Source organism: Pseudomicrostroma glucosiphilum (genome assembly GCF_003144135.1).
Source record: "Pseudomicrostroma glucosiphilum strain MCA 4718 unplaced genomic scaffold BCV69scaffold_4, whole genome shotgun sequence".
Classification (NCBI taxonomy): domain Eukaryota; kingdom Fungi; phylum Basidiomycota; class Exobasidiomycetes; order Microstromatales; family Microstromataceae; genus Microstroma; species Microstroma glucosiphilum.
This window is the reverse complement of record NW_020289916.1, coordinates 723,669-742,995: the sequence shown is the minus strand read 5'-3', so window position 1 is coordinate 742,995 and position 19,327 is coordinate 723,669. Positions and strand designations below refer to the sequence as shown.

Genomic DNA, 19,327 nt, shown 5'->3' with positions numbered 1-19,327 from the left:
AGTGCCGTGCCGCTCCACCCACTCCACTCACACGCCTGGCCAGCCATCCCGTGGGTTGCCTCCTCACAGTCATCATCTCGCTTCCGCCCTTGTGACCCCCATCTCTCCTCTTTACCCTTTCATCACTCGTCATCATCAGCTATCTCCCTCTCTCTCTGGCTGTTCCCTTTGTCGCCCATACAGGCTGCCGAGACCGTCTGACAGTAGGTAGACAGACTGAATCTCCATGAACTTCAAGAAGAAGCTCCTCCTCGCCGGACTAGCAATCGGTATCTCGACGTACATGTTGTACAAGGCAAGCAAGAAGCGTGAAAAGGAGCGACAACAGCAGAGGATTCAACAGGGTAGTAGTGGAAGTGGCGGTCACAATTATGCTGCGATGGGAGCGGGTGCAGCTGCTGTGGGAGCTGCGGGGTATGCAGCTCATCAGTATCATCAGAGTCATCAGGCTGTAGCCCCGCCTCCCGAGGACACTGGAAGTACCACTTGGTCCGATCTGAGGGTGAGTAGTAGGGCGAAGGGAGTTGGTAAAAGTGGCTGTGCTGACTGATCAAGCTGTACATGCCTTCACTCGCTCGCTCGCTCCATTACAGGACTGGAAAGTCATCGCGCGTCTGCTTGCAGCCTGTGTAGCAGACCAATACCTCTATGCGTGGTATGACTGGAACAAGATCCAGCACATTGCCCAAGTCATTGCTGGCAATGGTGCTCTCGCTGAAATTGCCGAAGCTTGGGAGATGCCACCTTTTCTGGCGCAAGATCTCGTCAAGCTAGCCCTCTTCGATGTCATGTTCTTGCTGGATGACTCGGCTTCGATGCGCAGCGAAGGGACATACAGGCGAGACTCTCTGAAGCAGATTGTCAAGAGAGCCGCTGATGCCAGCTGCAGACTTGACCCTGACGGCCTCGAGGTAGCTTGGATGAACACGGACCTGCCACCGCAAATGTCTACTTTGCGTTCCGCCCAAGATGCAGTACGCCTGGTTGAGAATTGCCGTTTCGACGGACGTGCGACTCCTCTTGGCGACTCCTTTGAGCGGAAGCTGCTCCGCCCGAACTTGTATGACCCCATCAGTCGGGGGTACCTCAAGAAGCCTATTCTCGCATTGATCATCGGCGACGGCCGTCCCACCGGATCCACCGAAAAGGGAGAACGAATCGTGCAGGTCATTCTGCAAGCGCGAGATCGATTGAGGAATTCGCAGTGGGGCGAAGATGCCCTGAGTGTGACCATTGCAGCAGTGGGCAATGATCGCGAAGCTCAAGAGTGGTTAGACTCGATTGACTCTCACCCAGTCATCGGTGACCTCGTCGATGTAGTCTCTGACATCCGCATCGAGGCTGCTCAGGTCAAGCGGTCTACTGGTCTCGAGCTTACTCCGGACTTGCACTGCCTCAAGATGCTGCTCGGCTCGATCGACAGCACGTATGACGCTAGTGACGAAGGATCCATGCAGAGCTCAAAGTACTCTAGGAAGCGAAGGGAGAAGGAGGAGAAGGACAGACGGTTTGCTGGTTTGAAGGCTCGTCTGGTGGCAGATCGAGATGCTGCTCTGAATGGCCCTCAGGGATATGGGCAGCAGCAGGGTGGTGCTCCATACGGTAATGCGCCATACCCGCCACAGCAGCAGCAGCAGAACCCATACCAGGCCTACGGTGTACCACCATCGGGCCCTTATGGAGCTCCACCTGCCTACGGAGGCAATCGTGATGCAAGCGGCGGAGGTGGCGGCGGGTATCCCCAACCAGGCCCAGGCGGCTATGGCGGATCTGCAGGTTCGCACAACCGTAACACCAGTACTGGAAGTAATTCTGCTTATGATCCAGGCGTGGGAGGATTCTCCTTGCCACCCGGCGGCGGAGGTGGTGGTGCGCCAGGATACGGCCCTTCTGGTTACGGCCCATCAGGCTACGGCCAGTCTGGTTATCCTGGCGGGGGACAGGGCGAGAAAGGTCAGGGAGGCTTCCCAATGCCATTCCCTGGTGGTCGCTGAGTGCTTTTTACTCCTACTTGGATGCGTAAGCTCGCCGCAAATAATGGCTTTCCCCCTTTTGGACGACTGTATGTAGCCTCTCTCTCGGGCTGATGACCCTAGTACCCGTGTGCTCATGTACCTTACGAATGTACCTCGTCTGACGAATTCTGTATGCATGTCGATTTTACAAAAGCAGTGATGGTCGTGCTGCACAGGAGCGCTGAACGTGAAACAAAGTCGTGTTGCAGTCTCGTCATCACGTCTTCTTCGTCTTCTTGCTTGCACCCTCGCCATTGCTGCCCTGACCCTTTGCTGCTTTCTCCTCCTTACTCCTCTTTCTAGCATCCACCTTTGCCCTCGCCTTGAGGAATGCTTCTTCATCCGGCTCGTCTGCCTCCCTCCGAGGCTCATCAAACATGGGCATTCCACCTCCCTTTTTCTTCTTTCCACCACCTTTAGCAGAGGCTTCTGCTTGAGCTTGGGCTTCCATGCGGGCAATCATGCTGTTGAAACCTCGGTTGCGCTCCTCGCCTCGTTTGGCCATCAGCGCACGGAGACCATCCATATCGCCATCTTCTTCCTCGGTCGCTTCGCCTCCTTTAGCCTTCTTTGATGAGGGCTTCTTGGGCTTTGATGCTGAGCTGCTCGACCCTGCCTTGGACTTGGAGCTCGCCCCAGCTTTTGCTTTAGATGCGGCCTTCGGCTTCTTGTTCGAAGACGAAGCAGCAGTGGGCTGCTTGTTTCGCTTCTTGGCCTGAATGGGCTCGTCCTCTTCTTCCTCGTCCTCTTCGTCGCCTCCCTCTTCCTCGTCACTCGAGACGTCCCCAACGACTTCCACCTCTTCGTCCTTGCCCACTGCCTTCTTCGGCTTCTTGGCTTCCCCCTTGTCGCCACTAGCCCCACCTTTACGTCCCTTGCCATACAGATCATCCCATACGCCCAGCTCCTTGGCGTACTCCTCGGCCTCATTCGCCTCTTTACGAGCTCCTGCCCTCATCTTCTTTCTGCCCTTCTCATCGCCCGTCGTCTTCTTCCACTTTGGCAGCGCTTCGAGCTCGCCAGACTTGATGGCGGCATTGATGAGGGAGATGAAGCGTTCTTCGTCTTCGAGGATCTCTGAGCAGGGCACGAGGGTGAAGATTGTGGCTAGGTCGCCTTCGGCTGTCTCGTACGCTTCCAAAAGGTCGTCCCTCTCCTCTTCCGAGTCTGTGCAAGACGAAATTGTCACATTTGATTAGCATGCTAAATGATTGGCGCTCCTTGGCCCAGAAGGTCGTTGCCCTTCACTCACGCTGGTACTTCTTCTTGAACTCGTCCAGCTTTTCTCCACTGACACTACCCTGCCACATCTCCTTGAAGTAGTCATCCCAGCTGAAGCCGTCCTGCTCAAACATAGACTCGTTGGTCCTGCCTGTAGCGTCATACCGCTTGCGTCGAGCTTCATCGGAGAGGACGCTGTAGGCAAATCCGATCTGCTGGAACTTCTGGTGTGGATCGATGGAGGATGTGGAGCTGCTGGAGAGGACCTTGTCGGGATGATAGCGAAGCGCCATCCTGGAGGAAGATCGAACAGGAGAAGCATTTGAGTGGAGCGTCAGGGCCGATCTTCTTCTTGAATATAATCGGCTGCCATCTCTACGTCCGCACTACTCACTTCCGATACGCCTTCTTAATCTCGTCCTGTCCCGCTTCTTTGTCCACCTGCAAAGCTCCATACAGGTCTACCTCTCCTTCGGGGAAGAACTGTAGTGCAGGATCGGCTTTGTCGTCCATCTTTGCCTGTGCGGTACAAAACTCGAATCTGGACGTGACGGTATTTGCGATTGACTGTCTCAGAGCAACACTTTTGTGTCACGTCTCGCCTCACGGCTGGAATGAGCGTGTCGCGCGTCTCCGTTCCGATTGAATTTCGGGCAGGAAGGAAGGGGGTGAGAGGATGCAGCCGAGCTTCCCCACCTCGACACTTCCTCAAAGCACACTCGCTTCATCTTCCTCACCACCTCCTCGTCCCAGTCTGCCGTCAAAAACATGGGCAAATCATCCAAGGACCATAGAGACGTCTACTACCGTCTCTCCAAGATCGACGGCTATCGCGCTCGCTCCGCCTACAAGCTGCTGCACCTGGACGAGCAGTTCGGGTTCTTCCAGGAGGAAGAGCGGTACACGCTGCGCAGGAAAGTCGAGGGTGAGCTGGCCGAGCTCAAGAGACTTCTGGCATCGGGCAATTCCATCGATGAGGAGGACGCAGAAGAGCTGCAGGAGGCTGTTGAGGAGCTGGAGACTGTGTTGCGGTGGAGTGAGCAAAGAAGGGTAGAGGAAGGAGGGGCGGCGTCATCATCATCCTCGGCATCATCTTCTTCTCGAACACCTCGCCCTACGAGGGCAGTAGATCTTTGCGCTGCTCCAGGCTCCTGGTCGCAAGTTCTTGTACAAAGGCTGCCCTCTCGATCTCGTATCGTCGCTGTCGATCTGCAGCCCATGGCTCCCATCCCGGGTGTGAAGCAGGTGCTAGGCGATATCACTACACAGGAGACAGCAGATGCCGTGGCATCTGCCCTGGCTGGAGGTGCGGAAGACGATACGAGTAGGAAGGAGAAGGCACAATTGATCGTCTGCGATGGAGCGCCTGATGTGACGGGCATTCACGACGTGGACGAGTACTTGCAGGCTCAGCTGCTCCTCTCGGCATTGCAGATCACTCTCAGGCTGCTGGAGGAAGGGGGGACCTTCATTGCCAAAATCTTCTGCGAGAAGCCGCCATCTTCGGGTACGTCAAAGGTCAAGAGAGACACTTCTGCTCTGCTGGTGGAGCAGATGAAGACAATGTTTGAGTTTGTGGACGTAGCCAAGCCTAGGAGCAGTCGGATAGCTAGTCACGAACACTTCATTGGTGAGTAGTGGAGAGTAGTGGAGAGGGGTAGTTCACCTCCTAGCCCTTTTTGAGCACCGGTATCCTGACATTGCCCTTGTCATACCTCCCGCTCAGTCTGTCGCAACTTTCAGCCTCCGGCTTTCCTTGTCACCCCGGACGCACTCTCAACGCCGCTTCATGACCTCTCCGCTTCTCTCCTCCCGCAGTTGCGGTCGACAAAGGTGCCGAGCAGCAGCAGCAAGCTTGAGATCAAGGAAAGGGCAAAGGTCGCCGGGCTTATTGCAGGGGGCGACCTCAGTGCTTGGGACCGGTAGAGTCTTGTAAGAAATTATGGCTGTGCGGTGGAACGAAATGCATATCCCAGTCTCGTCTCTCACGCAATCTTGTACACTCAGCAGTCATCTGGATAACCAATGTACGCGAGGCACTCGCCTAACATAATTGGAGTGGACATTTGCGGAACCGCGAAAGAGCAGCTTGTCATGGGGGCCATGGGAGGTGTGTCGCTAGCCCCTCCATCCTTTGTGACATGATCGATGGCAAGCGTCTCTGCAGGAGAGGACCTAGCCGAATGAACGACGTCCGCACAGCAGCCGTCGTTTGCGCTTGCTCCAGCGGGGTGCGTCAGGAACACTATACTTCCGATGGTCACACCCAAGGCGGAGTGACGAAGCGCGGTACACTGCCTCACCATCTGCGCGCAGAGCGTCCGCTGTCATCCTCCATCGATCGTCCGAGTCGTCGAGGCTTTCACCCTTCTCCCACCTTCATCCATTCGACCTTTGTCTACTTGATATACTATACTCACCCTCATATTCGAGAACCATCTTATCATCCTCATCTACTCCACATAACCTACCCATAGTTGACTACCCAACTTGCATATCCGCCTAAAGCACTCAATCTGCATATACTCTACGAGCTTGACACCAGACACAATTCAAGCATACCCCAACAAAGGCTCAAATTGACGCTCTGGATTTTCTGCTCTTTCTTTACTGGTGCTCGACCTGGCGATCGTGTCGTCATCGCCGCCGGCACCGAGCATGATGACGCTACGCTAAGATTACAGTGGAAGGACTTTGACTTCTCCGGAAAGCATCAGGGCAAGAGCGATCCTATTGTTCGAGTGACTTTCACAATCTGAAGCGTCACAAGCAAGACCGGAACAAATCTCGCCGTGTCGTCTGTTTGGCGAGAGACATTTGGCCATCGGCGGCTGGTCCTGTGGTCCTGTTGTGAGCGCTTGGGCTCATAAAGACGCTGTGTAAGACGGAGAGCGACCCGAAGTCCTTCAGCGTCAACGACTCCCCCCCGGCAGCGAGTCAGACGAACGACAGACTGCGCCTGCGGCTCATCCCTCGGAGCGCATCCAGGCCATACTGGCACAGCCCATCCACAATTCCGCGAAGAGTAGACGAATTAAAGGGGCTCGAGCGCGAGGCTCGTAAGAGTTTTGGTCTGTCTGTACCTAATGCAGCGCCACTGCTGAAGACAGGCTCGGACAAACCGAGTCTGACTGCCGCATATGAGCTTCTACAGCAGGTAGTCGGCACGCAGAGAGCGCATCAGCTCGAGAACGCGTGTCCGCAATGTAGCTGCACCTTCAAGAGCAAGCAGTCGCTCGCCGACCGAAAGCGCCACTACCAGGCGTGCCAGGCGAAGGCGATGCTGATCTGCATGGAGGAAAAGACATTCCTCTCGATGCAAAAGCGCGGCTGCCCGTGGTCAGGGTGCTAGACAAAGTGGACGGCCAAGCACAGCAAGCAAACCATTGAAAAGCACAAGTACCAGTAACACCCTACTCAACGTGCTGTGTGCGGATTTGAGACTGACGACGGCAGCGTCTGTCAGTTCTCGGGCGGCAACGAGGATATCGATTCCATGGACACTGCGCTTCTGACGATCCACAGGGAAGTGGCACACGGCTGGCCTGGGCCACCCAATCGCTCAGTCTACTTCGACACGGCCGAGAATCGGTTCATTCTCGGCTACACGGAAGTCCAGCTGCACTGTGCAGCCAAGTGCCCCGCCGAAGAGGAATCCTTGACGTCGACAGCAGCAAAGCAGTCAAATAAAGTCTGCCCGGTCTGCTTTTGCGACCGCCATTTGGCACCGCTCTGTAGACTTGAGCCGATCAAGGGTACGATGATTCACCTCTGGGTGCATCAACTCCTCAAGCCAGCCCAAGACTACGGGGCAAGCGACGAGGTCGTGCTTTGCTGTTGTTGCGAGGAGGGCGTCTTCGTTTGGGAACTCTTTCTACATCTACAGCGCGCCGGATTTAACACGTTGAGGCGGGAGTCAAAGAGCCGAGGCGACTCTACCGGCGCCCTCGATGGTCTCCGTGACGCCGGTCCGCATGATGCGGCCGAGCTCAAGGTGTGGATGGACTGGGCGAAGGGGGCAAGGAAGGGAAAAGAGCAGACCTCTGCTTCAACAGCAGCGGCGTCGCCCCAAGGGCCGCCCCTCACGTTGTCGAAGATTGAGAATCTTCGTAACACGCTGAAGCGAGGCCAAAAGCGCTCTGTCCTTGTCGACACCGCGAAAACCACCGGCGCCAACAGCGAGTCTGCCAGCAAGAAAGTAAAGACGAATTCAGCTCCGACCCAGCTTGACAATGGTGCCAATGATACGGAAGGGTCAATAGGCTGCAGCAACAGATGTCGATGAGATGGGCATTAAGCTTGAAGAGAACAATGCATTCGACTTTGTAGACTGGAGGCTATTCGCTCCGGACGAAAGATAGGACACTCGACAGAATCCTTTCACGCTTGTACTGCTCGTCTGTCAATTCTATGTCTTGTTTCCCGCTAGCGGTCTGAGAGGGCTGACAAGGGGTCCGAAAAAGTGAGGCAAAGACAGAATTGGTCGTCCAGAATGAGAATACGGATGTAGCATTGGTAAGGTCAGCAGACCATACGAAGAAGTGATATGTGTGAGCCCGCATTCACTGCCTCTTGTACCTGGGTTACCTGGATTGCGTCGAATGAATCGTGGAGCGTGGAGCGTGGAGCGTGGAATCTCCGTTCCGGGGCACCACTTGCGCCCCGTTTTCATGAGTGGGCCACAGCGACATCTTCTCGTGCTCAGTGCCACTGGTCAATCAAGCTGATAGAAGACGATAGCACACAAGAAGGTTGGTGTCAAAGAGATGGATAGTGAACAAAGAGAGCGTAAAGACAAGACTCATCAAAAGAAACATAGCTCAGACGCGCGTGGCATCGCATCGCGTCTAGTATGTCCTCTTGAAGGGTGGTACCGCCTTGACCTCATTCTCGTCCAGAGTGTGGTTGATAACACCACGGTAGCCCAACTTTACAGGATCATTCTGTCCTTGCTGCCACGACAGGGTGTGCTTCATCCACTCATCATCCAATCGATCCGGGAAGTCCTCACGAGCATGAGCACCCCTAGACTCCTTCCTAGCAGCTGCGGAGGCCACAGTCTGCGTAGCGCAGGTGAGCATGTTCCTAAGCTCCAGTCCCTCGGTGAGGTCAGAGTTCCAGATCATAGATCGGTCCTTGACACTGACGTCGGTCCAGGTTCCATGAACCTTGTTGATCTTCTCCACTCCCTCGTCCAGCGACTTCTGCGTTCGGAACACGGCAGCATCACTCTGCATCACCCTCTGCATGTCGTTTCGAATCTGAGCAACAGACTTGGCTCCGTTGGAGTTTCGCAGCCAGTCCAAATCATTGATCGACTGAGCTCCCTGGTCACCCTTGAGCTCACGGTGAGGCTTGCCGGGAGAGAGGTTCTCCTTGATGTGGTTGGCGCAGGCACGACCAAAGACGACAATGTCCAGAAGCGAGTTGGCGCCCAGACGGTTGGCACCGTGCACGGACACACAGGCTGCCTCTCCAGCGGCGTAGAGACCGGGCACGATCTGATCCTTGCCGTTGGCGTCGGTTCGAATCACCTCACCGGTGTACTTGGTGGGGATACCACCCATGTTGTAGTGGACAGTGGGCAGCACGGGGATGGGCTCCTTTGTGACATCGACACCGGCAAAGATGGCAGCAGTCTCAGAAATACCGGGCAGTCGCTCGTGGAGAACCTCGGCTGGCAAGTGAGAGAGCTGGAGGTAGATGTGGTCCTTCTCCGGACCAACGCCACGGCCTTCACGGATCTCAATGGTCATGGATCGAGAGACGACGTCTCGAGAAGCCAGGTCCTTTGCGGTAGGAGCGTATCGCTCCATGAATCGCTCACCCTCAGAGTTGAGCAGGTATCCTCCCTCACCTCGAGAACCCTCAGTGATGAGGCATCCGGCACCATAGATACCAGTAGGGTGGAATTGGACGAACTCGAGGTCCTGCAGAGGCAGACCGGCACGAGAGACCATGGCCATTCCGTCTCCGGTACAGGTGTGGGCAGAAGTGGCAGAGAAGTAGGCCTTTCCGTAACCACCAGTGGCGAGGACGGTCTTGTGCGAACGGAAGCGGTGGAGAGTACCGTCCTCCATGTTGAGGGCAATGACACCCACACACTCGCCATCCTCCATGATCAGGTCCAGGGCAAAGTACTCGATGAAGAAGTTGGTGTTGTGGCGCAGGGACTGACCGTAGAGGGTGTGCAGCATGGCGTGTCCGGTTCGGTCGGCAGCGGCGGCACATCGGTATGCCTGACCACCCTTACCGTAGTTGAGAGACTGACCACCGAAGGCACGCTGGTAGATCTTTCCCTCCTTTGTCCTCGAGAAGGGGAGACCAAAGTGCTCAAGCTCAATGACGGTCCGGGGTGCCTCTCGACACATGTAGTGGATAGCGTCTTGATCACCGAGCCAGTCGGAACCCTTGACGGTGTCGTACATGTGCCATCGCCAGTCATCCTCAGTCACTGAGAAGCGGGAAAGAGAGGTGGGAGGGGAGGCGCATGTCAGCATATAAGGAACGCAGGAAATCATCTCGAGGGAAGGCTGCTCCGTCGTCTGCGTCTGCGCCACTCACTGTTACCGAGGGCGGCATTGATACCACCCTGAGCAGCGACTGTATGCGAACGTGTGGGGAAGAGCTTTGTGATGCAGGCGGTGTTGAGTCCGGCCTCTGCGAGACCGAACGCAGCTCGCAGACCAGATCCACCGGCTCCGACTACGACGGCATCGTACTCGTGATCGATGACGGGGTAACCCTTGGCTGCGTCGAGAGGAGTAGGTGCCTCCTTGGCGCGAAGAGGCTGAGATGCGATGATCCTGGCCACCGACGACGAGGTGTGAAAGGAGGACGAGGCGGAGCGAGGTGCAGTGGCCAGACGCGATGGTCCGGCAACGGCCCTTGAGATGCCGCGGAAGAGCATCGTGATGGGTGACGACAGGAGGAGTAGGGAAGCTGTTGGCGGGCGAGTGGCGAGGTGGTGATCCTTGACGTCCTACTGTCTGTTAATTGTCAGGATGGACGGCGAGGAAGGAAACGGGTGAGAGAGGGAGCGAGTGTGAGTGTGAGTTGGCTGCTTCGCTTACCAATGAGCCGCCTGCCTCGCGCCTTTTCCCCGCCTGGAGCGCTCTTCGCCGCCCTTAGCTCACACGCGGCCACGGCAATGGCCGGCTCGCCCCGGCCGGAACTCGAGGCAGGGGAAGCTCCGACTGGCCCCGCCGCGCGCAAAAGTCACAAGGCGCACGCTTGGCCCACTCGCCAGCCCTGACTTAGCCTAAGCCTCGTGGCCGCCCGCGCCCGTGACAAATGGGGAGAACAGGCAGGCAGACACAGACAGACGGGCAGGCAGGCAGCCAAGGATCGCATTTCCATCGCACATCCTCGACACCACCAAGCACTCGACACCACCCATCCTCACCCTACCTCACCATCATCATCATGTTCTCCCGTTTGGGCGCTAGCGCCTTCAAGGCGACCATGCCAAAGGCTGTGGGTATTCAGAGCTTGCCATAGACGACGCAGGTGGGCTGGCGGCTGGTAGAAGAAGAAGAAGAAGAAGAAGAGCAAAGGTCGAGCCCGAAGAACGGGAACATCGCCCGCCCCGTGTGGTCCACCCTTGGGCTGCATCCCCTTCGGTTTCATTGCACGCCAATCTGCGTTGGTCGATTTTTATATCAAGAGGCATCAAGGATAGCACTTAGAGAGCTCGCAATGAATTGCGCTCCTCGTGATGCAATTGCGTTGCTTGTTGCATTGGGGGAAGGAGCCATCTGCGGGAAGGTGCAGAGGGGCACGATAGGCAATACGTGCTGCCTGGTAGAGACGCATGGCCTATGAGAAGCCGGCGGGAGCGGTACAGATAGGAAGGGACTCTCTCGTACGTATGACAAGGATACTGACATGACCTTCTCTATGTGCACCGTCTTTCGCAGACTCGTGCTGCCTCGACACAGGCTTCTGCTAGCTCGGCCGCCACGCCCTTCCTTGCATCTCGTGGAGCTCTGGTAGGCGCTTCGGCATTCGCAGCCACATCACTCAGCCTCTACGGCTACCAGTACGGTTCTCTGCCCTTCGTCGACCAACTTCAGGCCAACATGGTTGATGAAGGTCTGCACCCTCCCAAGTACCCGTGGAGCCACAGCGGTATCTTCGATACCTTCGACCACTCTTCGTGAGTTCCTCTGCAGGTGTTGCTAGTGCAGTCTACTAGCACCGGAGAGGGTCTGCCGCTAACGCTCGCATCTTCATGACGCAATGTCCCTCCTCACAGCATCCGACGTGGATACCAGGTGTACAAGGAGGTCTGCTCCGCCTGCCACTCCCTTGACCGAATCGCATGGCGAAACCTGGTCGGTGTCTCCCACACCGTTGACGAAGCAAAGGCATTTGCAGAGGAGGTCGAGTACGAGGGTGAGTAGGCAAAAGGGTGGACACAGTGTAGTATCCCAATCTTGGCGCTTGGCCCTGACCGCGGCTTTCCCCCACATCTATCAGATGGACCAAACGACGAGGGTGAGATGTTCCAGCGCCCTGGAAAGCTCGCCGACCACCTACCTGCTCCTTACGCCAACGATGAAGCCGCCCGGGCTGGAAACAACGGAGGTCTGCCCCCCGATCTCTCGCTGATCACCAAGGCCCGTCACGGAGGAGCCGACTACATCTTCGCCCTCCTGACCGGCTACACCGACCCTCCCGCTGGTGTTGAGTTGCCCGAGGGCATGAACTTCAACCCTTACTTCCCTGGTACCAAGATCGCCATGGCTAGGGTCCTGTACGACGATCTGGTGGAGTACGAGGATGGAACCAAGGCTACCACCAGTCAAATGGCCAAGGACGTCGTCACTTTCCTGAACTGGGCTAGTGAGCCGGAGCACGACGAAAGGAAGAAGATGGGTGCTCAGGCAGTGTGCCTGCTGAGTGTGTTGACCCTGCTCTCCATCTACGTCAAGAGGATGAAGTGGTCGCCCGTGAAGTCGAGGAAGATCATGTACAACCCACCGAAGTCGATGCACTGAGCGTCGCAAACATTAGCACGTTCAGCAAGTGCGCCCGGTATGGGTCGAGGGTCTAGATCTGGTGGGTTGAGCAGGATGTCTCGGTCTTATCATGCCTTTCTCGGTCCTGTACTTGGCGCGAAACTCCTTCGCAGACTCATGGTGTATCAATGAATGAGCCTGTTTTGCATACCAGCCACTCTTGTCGTCCTCCATGCTGTGCTACGTCCATGTGTGTGTGTGTGTGCTATGCGGATCTGCCTGATCACGGCTAGATGAGACAAGGCGAGGCGAGCGAAGGTCGGAAGGAGAGTGGTCTTGCTTAGTCAGCATCTGGCCGAAACGGCTGACTCGGCATGGGATTTGGAATTCTTCGCGGTTGCGCCGTCAATGATTATACCCGACCACCTCATAGCTCCGGCTTCACGACAATGGTAGCTCACATGATCAAGCCTGCTAGCAGTATGACTCGGGTCCGGACACTCGGAAGTTTGCGAGGCGCCAAGGAAGTCTCGATCTTGCCAATGCCAAAGGCAGCTTCTACCATCGCGGCGCCATGCGCCTCTTCCTCGTACTCCACAGCTACTGGCCCCTCGACCTCCTCTCTCCGTCTCTCCTCCAGCAACACTTCTCTTCACTTCCCTCTGCATCGGCTCACCCCAGCCTTCTCTCTCCCTCTGCGTCCGCATTCCACACGCGCCTTCTCCTCCTCCGCAAGCAGGTCACACGGCGGAATCCACCGGCCCAAGGCAGGGGAAGGGATCAAGGTTACTTTTCGGGACTCAAAGGGTCAGGATATCAAGACGGTCGAGGCGAATGAGGGAGATGATTTGTTGAGCGTGGCGCATGAATATGATATTGATTTGGAGGGTGAGTAGATGCCTTCTTGCTTGGCGTGGAAAGCGAGGCGATCAGAACCGGCAGGCAAGGGGTGCGGTGGCTCTCCCCGTTGGTACTTCCTGCTCCGGGCAGAAGCAGAGGGCGAGGACTTTCACGTGCTGTCTGAGAGGATGGGTACTAGCATGTTGAGGCGCTGGTCTGATAGACAGACGCCCGTGTAGCCTTCAGCCGCCTTTCGGTCTGTCCGCCCGGTCACGCCAATCGCTTGACCCTAGGGGTCTGGCGGTAAGTTCAGCGCAGTGTGGTCCAGTCGTATGCGGCATCTAGCACAATGGAAAGGGATCAGGACCCCCGCCTGGCGTCCCAAGCATGCCGTCTATTAGGCGACGCTATTAGGGTTCCGGCTGCTGAGCTCGCACCAAGCCCCGACACCCGCCCGCCACTTGTAGCTCAGCACGTAAAGGTGACTGAGCCAGCAAAGTCAGTCACTTTGGTGGCACTGTCAAGATGAGGGATCGAACAACTTGGCATCGCGTGCACTCATCGGCACAGCTGGTCCGTGATTCAGTTCCGAACTCTCCTCCCCTCTTTCGGGGTTTGCTGCACTTCGTCCGACGTGAGCTCTGCCAACCAGCTCCATGCCACGCATGACATGATAGAGTTCGCAATTGAAAGGCGTCAGGGACCTATTTTTATGGTCGACGGAGAATCTTGTGGCTCCCTTGGCATGTACGAGCGGCTGGTCTCACGCTAGTGCGAGAACAGGTACCAGCACACCCCTGCAGGTGTGCCGTCAAGGGCCCAGAGGCTCTTCAATCGCCCACCCATTAGGGTTGATAAGGAATCCCGGGCAAACCGACGATTTTGGTCCGCACGCGAAGTGCTGTACAGCTACATGCCTCGTCTACCGGCTCTTTGCCAGCAACCTTGCCCAGTTCTACAACGCTGATCCTCCGTTCCCCCTTTGCGTCCAGGTGCGTGCGAAGGCTCCATCGCCTGCTCGACATGTCATGTCATTCTCGAGCCAGACGTATACGACCAGCTGGAAGAACCTGGCGACGATGAGAATGACATGCTCGATCTGGCTTTTGGCCTGACAGACACGTGAGTTGCGCAGGGTAGTCGATGGGACTACTTACCATCAACAATGCGACGTCGTGCGAGCGAAAGGCGACGCGGGATTCTGGCGGAGCGAAAGTCGGGAATCTGACAACCGGAACTGCCTCTTTCCTTGACTTGCTCACAGATCACGGCTGGGATGTCAGGTGAAGCTAACGAAAGCAACCGATGGCATGGTGGCACAGTTGCCGAGTGCGACCAGAAATATGCGCGTCGATGGCGCAAAAGCGGGGCATCATTAATCGGGGTGTGTGTGGGAAAAACGGCGTCAATCTCCGACGTGCGAGCTGGACTTCAAAAGGCATTGCGTTGATAGTCTGTGCCCAGCACCCCAATCGCGACGGGCAAAATAGAAACGATGGCGGCCCATTTCAGGGTTGAAGGGGGCGGCAGCTGCAGCTGCAGTCAGCGTAGGACCGACGCAATGTAATCGTGAAACATTCTTGCAGCTGATGCTTCGCTCCTGTGTGCAACTGAAGCAGTCGGAATGCAGAGGAAAGGAGATTTGGACTGCCGACTGCAGCCCGCGTAGAGCAGTCCCACTAGTACGAAGAGCGCGTTTCACGCTGCAGGAGCTATGGCAAAGGTGTGCAGCCGGCGGTGACAACATGTCGTGTGTCGAAAAAGAGGTGCGGCCGAGTGCAATAGTCCCCCGGCATAGGACCCGCATCGGGCCATTGACTCCACAAGGACGTAGACTATCGTTGAGATGGGTAGGCTGAACGCTGCCAAGCTTCTTCAGCTCCGCTATAGAAGGGTCCATGACGTCCTGCTCTTTAGTCAGAGTACAACCATCGCCTTACCTCCTCCGACTCCGCTACGCTATGAAACGTCGGATCGGATAATCTGCAGACATGCTATTCGGAGCACCAACACGGCGGACCACCCCGTGGAGACTGTTCTCTACACACACACACACGAAAGCATGGCATGTCTGCCAGTCTTTGTGGTCCGACACGCTAGCGTGTCTCTCGCATGTTGGGATTGTCTGACGCTGTGCTATCCACAATCAGAGACATTGTGCAACGCCAGCCCAATGCAGCACCACCACATACCTGGTAGGGACAAGGGTTCAAGTTGCTGGTGACTCTCCCCACATCGTCCACGAATATTCTAGGACGTTCTCAGGCTCCTGCCTCTCATATACCTCAATACAGAGTGATGAGCATGAGCATGGCATCTACTGCTCTCCTTCTCTACTGAGGGCATCACAATGAAGTTCTCCTTCTTCCTCGCCTTGGCCTTGCTCTCTTTTGCAGGACTTCTGGCCAATGCGGCGCCAGCCGCTCAACAGGCATCGACAGTCACGGTTGTTCGCACATGGACACTGCTTGGAACAAAGACAGTCACTAGCACCAAGACGCTCGCTGCTGTCATTCAGACTGCTGCTCCCGTCACCAGCACGTCGACAAAGACAGTGACAAAAACACAGTCGGCGACAACAACGTCAATATCAACATCAGTCAAGACTTGGAGTGAGTTGTGATATGCGGTGCAGGAGGCTGCCCATATTAGTGCTGACTAAGCATATCCTCCTTGCCTGCACTTCTGGCTCTTTCAGCTGTGACCAGTGTGCACACCGTTACCCAGCAGCACACGACGACAGTGAAATCACAGGCGGCCACTAGTACCGTGACCGTCACGGCCAGCCCTAAAATCACAACTGTCACGGCTAGCGCAAAGACCACAACTGTCACAGCCACAGTCACAGGAAGTACCAAGGCAGTCACTGTCACTGGAAGCGGGACGACTGTGACTGTAGAAGGAAGTCCTGTCACTGTTACGGTGCCCAGCAGGACGACGACTGTCACTGCTGATCCTGTTACGGTCACCGACAGTACGAAGGCGACCGTCGCCATCACGGTTCTCTTGACGCAGACCGATACCGCCACTCAGAGTATCGTAATCGAGGCAACGTCAACAAGCACACTCACCAGCACGCATACGAACGCGGAGACGGCCACAGCGACCGCCACCGCCAAGGCGTACACCACGTTGACATTGTCGGAGACGGTGTTAGAGACGGTCACCGCCGTAGCTACCGCCAAGGCAACGGCTTTGCATACAGTGTCCCTCACGTCTACTTTTACTGATGACGTGACGTTGACCGAGGTCGCGCCCGCGACTGCGACCAATTACGCTACTGTGACAGCTCCATTCACACGCACATCGACAGTCTATGCGACAGACATTGAGACGGATGTAGCCACTGTTGTAATCACCGAGCTCGCAAAAATCACGACTACCCTCACAAGCACGAGCACGAGCACGGGAACGGAGACAGCTGTACAGACGGAGATGGAAACGAAGACGGAGATGATCACAGAACTCCAGACTGCCACGAGCACTCTTACTGCTTTGGAGACAGTGACGGAGTCTCTCACTGAGATTGCTACAACCAATGAGAGAATCACGGCAATAGAGATGGCCACTACCACTCTCACTGCTTTGGGGACAGTAACGGAGTCTCTCACCGCTACTGCTACCGCCACTGCCAGAAGCACGACAACGGATCTAGTGACCAGCACAGTCACCACACTGGAGACGCTCACTGAATTTGCCACTGCCACTACTACTTTTGCGGCTACTGCTATTGTCACTGAGAAGATCATAGCAACAGAGCTAGCTACGAGCACACTTACCACTTCCGCGACGCTTACAGAATCAGAATATGCTACCATTAACCTTACGGCAAGAAGCACAGCAACACAGATAGCAACCAGTACGCTTACCACTACCGAGGTGATGACGGAACTACAGACTGCCACTAGCACATTTACGGCCCAAAGTACCCAGACAGCAACGACTACGAATATTCTCACTTTTTCGAAGACGATCACGGAGTCTCAAACCGCCACCAGCACGCTCACTGCAACGAGCACAGAGACACAACTCGGCGTCAGCATTGTCACTGCATGGCAGACTGCTTCAGAGTCGGAAATTGCCACTAGCACTCTCGCTGCGACTACCACAGCGACAGCGCTGGCGACCAGCATACTTACGACCTTGGAGACCCAGATAGAGGCTATCACTGCTATTGTCACTTTGACAGAGAAGATAACAGCGACAGCGCTGGCGACGAGCACGCTGACGACCTTGGAGACGTTGACAGAGTCTCAGACAGCTACCAGCACAATCACAGCTCTCAGCACCCAGACGGAACTGTCCACAAGCATACTCACCGAGCTAGAGACCCTGACAGAGTTTCAGACCGCCATTAGCACTCTCACTGCGACAAGTACTGAGACACGGCTAGGCACCAGCACTGTCATTGACTGGGAGACGGATACAGAACTTTCTACGCTCTTTGAAACAAGTACTCGAACCTCGATGATGTCGGCTCTCACTACGCAGACGCTGACAGCCACCGTGTTGGCCACGCAAACAGCCACAACCACCGAAACCTTGACAGAGGCTGTAACGGAGAGCAGTATTGAGACTGCCTACGCGACTCTCACGTCGACTGCCCACGAGACTCTCACCTCGACACGTACGGACATCGAGTATGTCACACAGAGCTCTTTGGAGACAGACCATGCCACTGTGACTTTAACCACTTTTGAGACTGCAACACAAACAGCAATGGACGTCGCGTACATAACGCAACGTGCTACGGAAACACTTCGCAGCACTTTAACGACAACGATCCTTGAAACAGCGACTGAGACAGATATCGCCGTGCAAAATATCACTCTGAGCGCATTTGTAACGTCTCGTGTCACCCTGACGTCGACAGCACAAGAGACGGCCACTTCTACCGCCACCGATGTCACCTACATTACACAGAGCGATGTGCAGACTGCTTACGTCACTCTTACGTCGATAGCACTGGAGACGACTACATCCACCCAGACTGATGTAGCAACTGTCACACTGAGCACCATACAGACGGCCAGCACCACGGAGACCTCGACGGTCGTGCAGACAGCAACGTCCACCGCCACTGCCATTGCATTCACCACGCTCAACACTGTGGAGACTGCTCTGGAGACGGCTACAACCACCGCCACTGACATAGCGTACGTCACGTTGAGCGTCGTCGAGACAGCTCGCACAACACAGACATCAACGGCACGAGAGACGGCGACCTCGACCGCTACCGATGTTGCCTTTATCACGGAGAGCGATGTGGAGACAGCGCGTGTCACTCTGACATCGACCAAATTGCAAACGGCTACTTACACTGCTACCGATGTGGCCTATGTCACGCTGAACACAGTCGAGACGGCCCTCACGACACAGACGGCCACGCAGACCTCGACGGCTCAGGTGACGGCCACGGTCACTGCCACTGATGTTGCATACATCACGCTGGACATTCTCGAGACGGCTCACACAACACAGACGTCGACGGCTGTCCAGACGGCCACTTCCACTGCCACGGATATTGCCTACATCATGCAGAGCGCAACAGAGACTGCGCATACCACGCTTACGGCGACGGCTCAAGTAACGGCTACTGTTGTAGCCACTGATGTAGCGACGATCACTCTGAGCACCATTGAGACTGATCACACTACGCAGACTTCGACGGATGTCCAGAAGGCCACGTCTACCGCAACGGACGTGGAATACGTCACTTTGAACCTTGTTGAGACGGCTCATGTCACGCAGACCTCGACGCTGCAAGCCACAGCCACTGTCTCTGCTACTGACACCCAATGGACTACCCAGAGTAGTACCCAGACGGCATACGTGACAGTCACTTCAACGCTCTACCAAGCTCTGACCGTCACTGCAACGGCGACGCAGACTGTCACCGCTACGACGACCGCTACGACGACGACTGCACCTCTGATCGGAGTCACTGTTGGCCTTCTCTGATCTGCATGCAGCCCGTTCATGTCATTCTATACGTCCGAACGATAGACTGTACCACTTCCAGTCACCCAGCCTGTTGTCTTCTTTTCGCATCATGATAGAGCTGTGTATCGAACTCTTGCTCCTAGTTTCACCACATCTGGCCCCTCTTTTGGCACTCTCATTTCGTGTTCTTCCATTCGACGCACTTGTACATCTATATCATTTCTTCGACTTCTACATCTATATCATGTCTTCGACTTGATACGTATCAGCGATGGTCTAAATGTAAAGACATGACATGACACAACTTCTAGTATGAGTGAGCCGGAAATAGAAAACAGACACCCG

At 55.8% G+C, this 19,327-nt stretch overlaps 8 protein-coding genes across 8 annotated transcripts; 6 read left to right on the top strand and 2 right to left on the bottom strand.

Annotated features, from left to right (window-relative positions):
- The first annotated feature begins 188 nt into the window (after positions 1–188).
- On the top strand, positions 189–2,171 carry BCV69DRAFT_281866 (hypothetical protein). Its single transcript, XM_025492143.1, has 2 exons — positions 189–502; positions 594–2,171. The coding sequence occupies exons 1-2, from the start codon at positions 227–229 to the stop codon at positions 1,992–1,994; spliced, it is 1,677 nt and encodes a 558-aa protein (XP_025349119.1). The 5' UTR covers positions 189–226; the 3' UTR covers positions 1,995–2,171.
- On the bottom strand, positions 1,936–3,825 carry BCV69DRAFT_281864 (DnaJ-domain-containing protein). The gene is made up of 3 exons (XM_025492142.1): positions 3,631–3,825; positions 3,268–3,530; positions 1,936–3,182 (listed from the first exon to the last, which is right to left on the bottom strand). The coding sequence occupies exons 1-3, from the start codon at positions 3,747–3,749 to the stop codon at positions 2,233–2,235; spliced, it is 1,332 nt and encodes a 443-aa protein (XP_025349118.1). The 5' UTR covers positions 3,750–3,825; the 3' UTR covers positions 1,936–2,232.
- A 104-nt stretch (positions 3,826–3,929) lies between these two features.
- Positions 3,930–5,285, top strand: BCV69DRAFT_311654 (FtsJ-domain-containing protein). Its single transcript, XM_025494875.1, has 2 exons — positions 3,930–4,866; positions 4,963–5,285. Exons 1-2 carry the CDS (start codon positions 4,005–4,007, stop codon positions 5,160–5,162), a joined length of 1,062 nt encoding a protein of 353 aa, XP_025349117.1. The 5' UTR covers positions 3,930–4,004; the 3' UTR covers positions 5,163–5,285.
- Positions 5,286–6,732: 1,447 nt separating this feature from the next.
- Positions 6,733–7,521, top strand: BCV69DRAFT_293172 (hypothetical protein; the record flags this gene model as incomplete). Its single annotated transcript, XM_025493828.1, has 1 exon — positions 6,733–7,521. The coding sequence occupies one exon, from the start codon at positions 6,733–6,735 to the stop codon at positions 7,519–7,521; it is 789 nt and encodes a 262-aa protein (XP_025349116.1).
- Positions 7,522–8,083: 562 nt separating this feature from the next.
- Positions 8,084–10,146, bottom strand: BCV69DRAFT_246842 (putative SDH1-succinate dehydrogenase flavo protein precursor, mitochondrial; the record flags this gene model as incomplete). Its single annotated transcript, XM_025490226.1, has 2 exons — positions 8,084–9,690; positions 9,801–10,146. 2 exons carry the CDS (start codon positions 10,144–10,146, stop codon positions 8,084–8,086), a joined length of 1,953 nt encoding a protein of 650 aa, XP_025349115.1.
- A 469-nt stretch (positions 10,147–10,615) lies between these two features.
- Positions 10,616–12,357, top strand: BCV69DRAFT_281860 (putative CYT1-cytochrome c1, heme protein). The gene is made up of 4 exons (XM_025492141.1): positions 10,616–10,712; positions 11,156–11,394; positions 11,494–11,633; positions 11,718–12,357. The coding sequence occupies exons 1-4, from the start codon at positions 10,662–10,664 to the stop codon at positions 12,236–12,238; spliced, it is 951 nt and encodes a 316-aa protein (XP_025349114.1). The 5' UTR covers positions 10,616–10,661; the 3' UTR covers positions 12,239–12,357.
- Positions 12,358–12,741: 384 nt separating this feature from the next.
- On the top strand, positions 12,742–14,627 carry BCV69DRAFT_268559 (ferredoxin; the record flags this gene model as incomplete). The annotated part of the gene is made up of 3 exons (XM_025490869.1): positions 12,742–13,087; positions 14,032–14,161; positions 14,304–14,627. The coding sequence occupies 3 exons, from the start codon at positions 12,742–12,744 to the stop codon at positions 14,416–14,418; spliced, it is 591 nt and encodes a 196-aa protein (XP_025349113.1). The 3' UTR covers positions 14,419–14,627.
- Positions 14,628–14,928: 301 nt separating this feature from the next.
- BCV69DRAFT_281857 (hypothetical protein) lies at positions 14,929–19,281 on the top strand. The gene is made up of 2 exons (XM_025492140.1): positions 14,929–15,651; positions 15,738–19,281. The coding sequence occupies exons 1-2, from the start codon at positions 15,390–15,392 to the stop codon at positions 18,998–19,000; spliced, it is 3,525 nt and encodes a 1,174-aa protein (XP_025349112.1). The 5' UTR covers positions 14,929–15,389; the 3' UTR covers positions 19,001–19,281.
- Positions 19,282–19,327: the final 46 nt, after the last annotated feature.